This window comes from Lepisma saccharinum, unplaced genomic scaffold (genome assembly GCF_977018435.1).
Source record: "Lepisma saccharinum unplaced genomic scaffold, izLepSacc3.1 HAP1_SCAFFOLD_142, whole genome shotgun sequence".
Classification (NCBI taxonomy): Eukaryota; Metazoa; Arthropoda; class Insecta; order Zygentoma; family Lepismatidae; genus Lepisma; species Lepisma saccharinum.
Window position 1 is genome coordinate 690,937 of NW_028142953.1, and position 10,496 is coordinate 701,432.

General features: G+C 38.1%; 1 protein-coding gene across 1 annotated transcript in view; it reads left to right on the plus strand.

Moving 5' to 3' along the window:
• The window catches only part of LOC145982348 (putative sodium-dependent multivitamin transporter), an 89,136-nt gene extending 79,147 nt beyond the window's left edge, over positions 1-9,989 (plus strand). Inside the window, exons 9-11 of the mRNA XM_083115905.1 lie at positions 3,832-3,941; positions 6,913-7,090; positions 9,855-9,989. Of these exons, the coding sequence (XP_082972031.1) occupies positions 3,832-3,941; positions 6,913-7,090; positions 9,855-9,989 (423 nt within the window). The remainder of the gene's footprint in view (positions 1-3,831; positions 3,942-6,912; positions 7,091-9,854) is intronic.
• Positions 9,990-10,496: the final 507 nt, after the last annotated feature.

Below are 10,496 nucleotides of genomic sequence, written 5' to 3' on the forward strand. Positions count from 1 at the left end.
ATTGCTCAACGATATAATCCGTTATAAACGAAAATGGCGGTTTGATTTTTATTTCAACATTCAACTCTTTGTAGTTTTCGTTCAGTTCTTGCAACTTAGATCCGAAACCGGCTAACGTCGATTCCTGACAGGCAGCATTGGTTTCCAGACCACAAACCTGTTCTCTGAAGCTGACGACAATTTGTTGAAGATTTTCTAATAGATGATATTTGGAACTTTTCGCAGTAAGATCGTTTATTATGTTTCTAATCTCGGTAAACTACGTATGGAGATCGGTCACAATCTGCGATGTTGGTAACGTAGACACCATGTCACGAAGCAAAGAAATTTCATCCCGAATCTGTTCCGTATTTGTCACTTCCGTTTCTATCTGTTTCAATATGCGTGCAACATAGCTTTTAACGGCGCTAAGTTATTGCTATGAGGGAAGACCACTTACCTTCTTTTCGAGTGCTTTGAAACTTTCCATGTCACTAGATTCGGACAACGTTTTCAACTTCTGTAAATCTTCGTTCGACGGAACACTCGTCTGCAAATTTCGAGATCATGCTGTATGTTGTTAAAGACATGATGAAAATGGTTGATATTAGATTCAACGTTAAAATTTTCTAAGTAATCAATCTTCTGCTGAATCGTAGTTAACGTGTCTTGAATACTGATCGTCTGATTTTGCAAGCTCTTTATGAGAGCGTGGATATTTTTAATTTAGTCGTTAATCAACTCCAAAGACGCCTGGAGTGTAGGAATCGTACAACCTTAGTGATAATGAAGTTCGACCAGTCACAAATATAGGAGTGCGTTGTGAAAGAAGGAGAACACATGCATATGCTGAACATATTTTATTTAGCAGGCAACATGGAACAAAGGAAAACATAAATTTCCGCTGCAACGTAGCAATGAATGGTGTCCACACAAAATAAAATATTTTCGTCCATCTACACGTGACATTGAAGTTCGACCACTGTTAGAGGGAACCTTTTTACCGTGGTGTGACGCCACCCCGTCGGCGAATAACTGTGGCAATGCGTCGGGGCATGCTGCGGACGAGTCGTTCAAGGTATTCCACATCGATGCGGTGCCATTCCTCCTACAGGCAGGCGATAAGAGCAGCCACTGTCGTGGGTCCCCTCTCTTGCACACGTTGCTTAAGAACACGCCACACATTCTCAATGGGCGAGAGATAGGGACTCGATGGTGGCCATGGCAGAGTTCGCACGTGATGGCGAGTCAAGCATTCTCTTGTCAACCGCGCTGTATGAGGCCTGGCATTGTCGTGTTGAAAGATGAGACGCCGCCTGTGGAACAGGTGCCTTCGCACTGTGGAAGATGCCGCTCCAGTAGCATGTATAGGCGTGTGAATTCACAATGCCCTCACAGACGTGTAGTGGGCCAACCCCAGATGCCGTCATGCATCCCCATACCATCACTGACGCAGGTTTCTGTACCCGACGTGCATAACATTTTGCTTCATTCTGTTCCTCCTTCCCACAAATGACTGTTTTCCGTATTTTCCCGTACACAACATTGAAAATGGATTCGTCCGTCCACAAAACCCTGTTCCACTGCCGAAATGTCCATCCCCGGTACATTCGTGCCCACCGTAGTCGATTGCCTTTGTTCAACATGGAAAGGAAGGGTTTACGTTTCGCCTTGTACACTCGGTAACCGCATCGCTGTAGGTAATGGCGAATGGTTCTGGTTGACACTTCAATGTGAAAGCGTTCTCGAGTCCACAGTCGTAATTCGGCCACACAAACATGATTGTTGGTCTGGATATAGCCCCTAAATATCCGCAGGTCACGCACGCTCAGCAGGCGTTTTCGACCGGGGGCCTTACCTGGCTCTGTAGTACCCGTATTTTGGTGGTGTTTGATGATGCAGTGGACGGTTGACTTGGGTAAGTTCAGTTGGCGCCCTATTTCCCGTTCACTGATCCATCTCGTTGCAACTCCACCACTCTTCTCCTCACGGTGTTGTCAATAGCTTTGCCCCTGGCCATGGTGATGATGCACTGCGGTTCCTCGGTGCACAGCACGCGCTTATATACGGCGGTCTCCCTTACCGTGTCCGTGACGTCATGCTTCCGTCGAATGCGCCACTATCTGGAATTTCCGTATGGGTCTGGTGCCTGGTCGAAGTTCAATGTCACGCGTATAGTTTCCCGTTTTCGTTCTTTACGTGACCTTGGGTGCAACATGCTGGGACCACGATTCTTGCCTGCTCACACGCCTCCTCTTACACTCATGCGTCACTTCTGCGGGTCACCCATTCCACCGCCTATGACTCTGTGCATTTAATCACGTATTCTTTTCTGGTCGAACTTCATTGTCACCAAGGTTGTAGTTTGAATGTGTTAAAAATCTTGGTACGCCTCTAACTTGATATTCGCTACGCTCCAACCGATAAATTGCAATTCGTCGGAGGAAAGTAAATTTGTAATGGTGGCTTCCAAAATCTGCAATTTACTTTTAATTTCTTCGAGAGTGTTATGATTTTTTTCCGTTTGAAGCTTCTCTTTGATAGAATCACTTTCGATCGTGGAAAATTCATCAGATAAGTTAGAGATGGCGTTATGTAACTGTTCGACTTCGAAATCATCTTTATAGTCGCCTATCTAGTTTTGAAGTTCGGATATTTTTTTTCTAGATTGGAAGTTCCCTCTTCAAGTTCAAGTTTCAATTTCGTTTGAATCTGCTGCTATTTGACCAAGTTCGTTCTGAAGCGAGCCAACGCTCAGCTGTATATCTTGCACGTTGCCAACCGACGGTACATCGACATAATTTTTTAACAAAGATTTCAGTTCAGAATCTAGTAGTTTGAGAATGGGATCCAAGCACTGAGGCTGAAGACTTGCTAAATCCGACAGTAGACTGGTGTTCAGTGTATTTTGCAAAGCTACCAGATCGCTTCTTAACTTTTTAACCCTAACATCCAGCATAAGAATCTCGCTGGCATGATCGACTTTATTCGGTGTCCAAAAATATTCTTAGGTATTATGGTTATTTATTTATTTATTATCGGATACGTGATTCTCAATTCCACGAAGAGAGGAATGAGTTTGTCGTATTATCCCAGAAGCTCAACGTACAGACAATCGTCGGTAGAAACGTCCTACGTTGTTGCATCGTACATCTTATCGTGCTTGATTCGGTAAATGCTATTGCTGGAGGAACCTTCATTTCACCCACATTCTCCGGATTCACGGTTATCTGAAGTTTCCCACCGATCGGAATCTTGTAAATATTTAACTTGTTGTTGAAGACGTAAAATTTTTTGCCAACTTCCTCATCGTATTTCGTCCAAATGCTGTTCAGGTGAATAATTAACAGACCGTTGAGTTTAGATAACGTTGAAGGCAATAGATTATTGAAGCTAGGTGATGTAGTTTCCATGATGATTTGCTTTCTGAAACAGAACAAGTTCATAGGCATGGTTATTTATTTATTTTTGTATGATGTAAAGGATGATTTTTTGTTTGATTATGGGCATTCGATACATTTCGTGTCATCTTTCAAACAATAGTGTCCCAAAGGCAATGGATGAATCGCACAGTCGAGGATGCATCTCTTGTCATCGTGAGGATCCGGGGTCACTTTTCGCACCTTGTTGGTTGGGAGTATAGCAGAAATAATTTAGCTGTATGTAAATATGTAGACCCACACAAAATAGAATGCTAAATTTCCATTTTTTTATTATTTTGCTTCCAACCTACCAACTCTTATTCATATGCTGTACAAGTATTATTAGTATCGTTAAGTTTGAGTGACACCTTAAAAATAATGAACATATAATTACCAATCATATTATATTTTCACTTTTATTAATCTGCAGAGAATCATTAAAAGCGACCAGCTGCTGCCCTTGTTTATCCTCGATACGATGGGAGATGTTCCAGGATTTTCTGGACTCTTCGTAGCAGGAGTTTTCAGCGCAAGTTTAAGGTAAATTGACTTTTTCCACATGAAAATACATATGATTATTTACTCACGCTGGCTTCGTATATTACTGCAAATTATCAATTATTTTAGAAAGAATTAAATGTTCACAAAGACTGATGCAACTGCATTGGGTAGTATACAGGCAAAATCACCTTCATCCTCAGTATCGTTTTCAGTAATTGAACCTGCTTCATCACTAGGTTAAGTACTTACATCACGTCTAGCAGATAATATTTCGTCTATGCCTACAACCCTAAATTAATTTTCGCTGCTGGAATCCTAACAATTTTCAAGGAAATAACTTATTTCCCTGTCATTCAAACTTGCAGTTTTCTACGCTGCCATAATACTAATTCGAGCAACTGATATGCTGTAAAAAGAACGTATAGGATATATATGGAACATTCACACCATCTATCCGAATTTGCGAAAAATTCAAGTATTTTTTATCTTAGCTCAACAGATGGAAGTGCTGACATCTGATTTTGACTTGATTTCATTAATTTTATTTAGCGTCGTTTCTCTGCAAGTCTTGGTTAATCGTGACGATGAGGATGCAATGCATAAAACAGCCCTCGTAAAGCTTACCTATGCCGATACTGGGATTCGATTAAACAATGTTCGACATTGGAGAATAAATGGCATTCTGCATTTTCGAGTACTGTCGGACATAAGAATGCAATGGGATAAAGCTGTTTCACTTCGAACAATTTCGCATCAAATATCAACACATTGGTGCATTTTGAAAATAGCGTAATTTGAAACTTGAAGCACAAGGTGTGATTTCTGTAATCCTCACAACTTCCAGTAGTACCCTCATAGTTTAATAAACAGAGAGTTACAAGCGAGGCGCGCAAAATCAAACATGCCAAATACATTTTAATCAGATAGTTACAGTTGTGTTCAATATAATATTCTGAGCAAATTACCACTTCATGTGATGTTATTTCTTATCGTATCATTACAAAGAATAAGTACATTTCACCATCAATACATTGCATCATTATAGTCCCTCTGAAATTAATCAACATTTTGCAAATGTCTACGACAGCGTTCCTCGAGACAACGCCATTATTGCAAAGGAGTGCAAGTATTTCTTGGAGAACTGCTTTCGAAGCGATGCCAAAGAATTATCCTTTCGCCAGGTTTGAGATTCTGAGGTTGAAATGGCAGTGTACATTATTCTATCAAATACTGCAGGATTGGCCAACATTACGTGCAAATTCTTAAACTGGCCATTCCCTTCATACTTCCGGAAATCACACATACTATAAATTTTTCTCTCAAAACCGGCCAATTTCCAAATGCATGGAAAGAAGCTAAAGTTATTCCGCTCCCCAAAAAGCAGACGTTAACATCTCGAAGTGATTTAAGACCAATCAGTGTTCTATCAATATTTTCAAATGTCACAGAAAAGATATTATCTATGCAATTAAAGGATTACATTACAAAATATAAAATCTTACCTGATTATCAATCAGGTTTCCGTGCTTCTTGTAGTACAACCATGGCATTATTATTGTCATGGACAATATTTTACGTTCGATTAAGGATAAAAAACTAACTATACTAGTATCATTATACCTTTCTAGAGATTTCCATCTTAATCTTATCCTACGAAAAATGAAATACTACAGTTTTTTGAAGCCTGTAATAAACTGGTTTCAATGATATCTACACGAAAGAAGACAGAGAGTTTTTATAAATATCAAAGACCATCATTCATTGTAATATACATTATACGCGGATGTTACGCAGTTGATGATATCGTCATCACCAAAGGATTTGTTAAAGAAGATAGATAATCTAAACAATGATTTACATACCCTTAACAAGTGGCTCACTGCAAATGGGCTCGCAATTAACCCGAATAAATGCGTATACACAATTTTAGGCTCTAACTATTATCTTGAAAAAGTAAATTTTGACACAATTAACATCAAAATTAAAAACTTAACCTAATTTATGCATCAACGGTTAAAAATCTTGGCCTTACTTTCGATCCAAATTTTTCCTGGTCAGGTCATATTTCAGCGCAGTGCACAAAAGCACTAAAAATAATGAAATCACTTTACAGGAGAAGAGCCTTTTTCACTAGAGAAACGAGATTACATCTCATCGGAACTATAATATATCCTATTTTTGATTACTGTGATGTCGTGTACGGCACGAATTTACAACGTAAAAAATCGAACACAATACAAAAAATACAGAATTCTTGCATTCGTTACGTTCTCTCGATCAGGAGAAATCAGCGCATTTTACCCTTCCTCAACACGTAAAAAATCCTTAACGTGTCTAGACAACGTTGTCTGCATTAGTGTTCTACAATATACGTATAAGTTATTAAAAATGCAAACACCTAACTATCTTCACGAGAAACTGACATTTAGAAATTCCATGCATCCATACAATACTAGAGGCCGGCGAAAAATCGATATTCCGCGCCATTCTGCTGTCAGTTTCAAAGGCTCCATTTCCCTCTGATCTGCAAAGATATTGAATGCTCCTCCCGGTTATGATTCTTTTGCTACAACGCCCAAAAACTTCTAAGAACAAATCCTATTATTTTTATTGCAAACACAACAATTGAACATTACCTCGTACGGCTAAGCAACAAGAATCAAGTAAAATAAAACCATGTATTTTGCAAACATTTATCTGACAACGAATATTTCAACCAGCGTGCATGCTATTTTAGTATCGATTTGGAAATTGTGTATGTACACGTGTGTATGTGTTTGGGTGTGTGTCTGTGAGTGTGTTAATGTATGTCATTGCATTCTTTTAAAATTTTATTATTTTTCATTTTTGTCAAATTCATTCATGTTATGTTATATATTTGATTTCAGTATTATAAATATATGTATTGTGACTTTTGATCACCAGAGTTAGGTGGTAGAGCAGCCCAAGTCTGAATCTCGCTCTGTAGTAAATAAAAATACTTTTCAATTCAATTCAATTTTCTTTGTAGCACAGTTTCCACCGGCCTTAATTCCTTAGCAACCGTCATGGTGAAAGATTTCGTCGGTCTGAAATGGAAGTTGTCAGATGCGCAGACAGTGAATATTGCAAAATGGTTTTCAGCTGTATTTGGCCTTATAGCTTTTGGTCTTATATTCGTAGTGGAAAACCTTGGAGCACTAGTGCAGGTAATTTTATATTCAAGTTACTTTAGTTTGCGAATAAATAATTATGTGTGTAATAAAAATATAATTTTGTTAATTTATTGATATCGAAATATTTAGACAACATTTTTTTTTCTATCAGGATGGTTCTTGTAAGTAAGTAATGGTTCTTGATTAAATTATTTACTCGAAATTTTTGTGCGGTGTCTGTTCCTTTGAATGTTCCAAGTCGTTTAACGGAAACACATCCTGGTTGAAAGGAAGCCAACATTGAAATATGTTAATTTCTGTCTGAAATGTCATTTAAGTAGTCAGCAATTTTTTTAAAAAAATACAAAATTTTCGGAACTCTCGACTTAAGAAAGTAGGTACGTTTTCAAATTCACCCCATTATACACGTGTATTTCTGTATTTCCAGTATTTTTCCAATGATTAATATGTGTTGATTAAGTTTGTTTATTTTTTATGGCATTATGTCGAAATTTTCTCTACTCTTCAACCGATTCATAGTAATATCAGTAACTTTAACTTCATGCGGTTTTCTATATAGCAACGTTGAAAATTATTTCATTGTTATTCCTTTACTGTCACTGATATACATATGTGTGTGATTATTATTTATCTAATTTCTAGTAAGAATTTCACACACATTCAACTTTAGGAAAATGCAAATCTTCTTTACATTTACATTATATTTACTTTTAATTTTTGCCTATTTCGACTATTTAAAAGAACTAATATTTGCACTGTTACAAAAATGAAACTGTAATAGATTTAAAATTGTTCAAGCCATTACCCAATAGAACGCTATATTTTCGATAACACGGTGTCTTCTCGTCTATCGCCGGGATTAACGCCTTCAGAAATGATACGATGTATTAAATTAATAATAGTAAGTATTAAAATATGTAGATACGTAAACATCAAATCATATAATTTACATTGGACAAGAGTCTACTGGAATTTTCTCCCACTTTTAAAATTTAAAAAGACGGAAATCGTGAATGGTATTCAGCTTGTTCAAAATGGGAAAACATTTTGATTTATACGTGCATGTTTTCAATACTTTGCCTTAGTAATATTTAATAAAAATATAACTTAGGTAAGCGAAATATATTTTATTATTGTTATTTTGCGTGTCAACAAGGATTGGATTATTTGTCTAAATGACTTGAAACTTTAGGTTGCGTTAATAGGGGAAAAGATGACTGAACGTAGAAAACACTGTAAAAGTGAAATTCTAGAAAGAAGAAGATGCTGCAGATGGTGTCTGGTTGGAGTTCCAACGTTCCGTACTTGTCTCCAACTTGGGCAGTATAGACGCCTTCATACTCTACTAAACCCCCTTGCGGCAATTACACGTCACCATGCATATGGAAAAGTTATATGAATGCTGTAATAAGCACTATTAACTAGTATTAACAGTTTAGTTCAAGCTGAAAAGGAAAATGTAATGATGTTTCTAAAAATAATTTAACGAACCGGAAGGGCACGTTGTCATTCTCACGAAACTGAACACGGAACGAACGGGTTCCAGATATTTAAGAACCGGAACGCTGTTCTATTCAATGTAAAGTTTAAGCAACATATTATCTACTTCGTGATATTCTTTGAAGAAGTTTGTAAATGTATTGTAATACATTCACAATATAGTCAAATGAAAGTATGTGGTTAACTGGATTGTTAGAGATATTGGTAAGTTAAGATGTTGAGTTCGCATATAATATATTGTTAGTTTTATGTGGATAAGGGAATTTTTATTGATGTTGATTAGAATATTTCTAGAAATCCATAATTCTACAGTAATTCTTTTGTCCAGCTAAGTATCTGTAAATATAGTCAAATTAGCTTTGTGCGTACTTTAGAAAGCATGGCAATATTTACAATTATAAAATATATAGTTAGCGATATCTATATTCTATCTTCTCATTCGTGTTGCGTTGGCCCCCGTGGCGGTCATTCCGCGACGAGGCGAGGTAGAGAGCAGACGTGTCTAGCGAGCGCTCCCCGAACATTCGTCAAGTAGAGTAGAATCAATACGCGGAATTTACTTTCTACAGACAGGTGAATATATTAACAGCAGAGCGAGAAGCTCTGTAGCAGTGAAGTTAAGTGAACGTATGTAATTTCTTAGACATGCCGGTCAAAAGGTTAAACACTTTGCAAGAGTGCAGCAAAGGGTTACCACGCTTGCCATTCACAAATGGCTGAGAGATGTAATGAAATTGCGCGTTGCGGATGTTTGGAGTATTGAAGTAGACTTCGTAGAACTCCAAGTGTTTGTTAAAGTAAGTACTGAGCAATTTTGCAAGGATGTAATAGCACGCAGTACGGGAACTTTCGTATTCTCAGATGACACGGGAGAATATGAAATTCCAGTACACAGAGCAGACAAACCTCTTAGAATCGTTCGTATTCATCTAGTTCCCATGGAATTACTGGAAAGTGCTATAATAACTGAAATGTCTAAATACGGAACTGTACAAACAGTACGAGATGAAGTGTATTCCACCTCCCTCCCCTATCCAGTCAGAACAGACAGGAAGATAGCCCGTATCATTCTACAAAAACCGGTGCATTCTTATATTATGTTAAATGAAGAACGCTATTGGACTACGTATGAAGGGCAACCCAAGCTCTGTTTTAGATGTGGGGCACAAAACCACTTACAGCATCAGTGCCAGCATATGGTGGCAAGGTCGACACGTACTACAGGATATGATGCAGCCGTGGAAAATACACTCCCCAGTTCTTCACACCCTCACACAAATCAACTGTTAAAGACCAGAATACCAGAACCATTTTACCAGTACCGGCATATAGACAGGCCATTCCAGAGGACCACAAGAAACAACAGGAGCAGATGGTAGTCACTGAAGACAACGAATCAAAGGGAAGTACTACGATTCCCAAACCCCCATAGTTAAATCAGCAAGAACAAAATGCAAGTGATGGTAACATGGAAAGTGTGCACGGAAGTGCAAGTGAAAGTGTAAGTGGGAATGAATCCATAGTTCCAATCACTCTAATCGAATTCCCGAATCAAGACCCCCCAAATCCCTACAAGTTCGATGTTCGCAGAAGCAGAATTTCCAGAACCTACCCCCCCCCCCCCAAAAAAAACACCAGGAAAGCGAGGAAAAATGCTACAGACCATATGACCTTACGTCAGAAGAAACAAAAAAAGGATGACCTGGTAAGTACAGCAGCAGAAGTACAGCTTAAATCCAAGAGTGAAAAACCTATTCAACCGACCCCTTTTTAGGAAAAGAAGAAAAAAGTTTAGAACTAATAGGGGCAGGGACAGACAAACCAAGTGATACAGTAATGCGTACAGTTCTTGATTTAGGTAGTGACGAAGAGATATGAGTTATTCTGCCCAGCGTCAAGAGTAGAAAAATTGCAAAGTGCAAAGTACTAACAATTATTA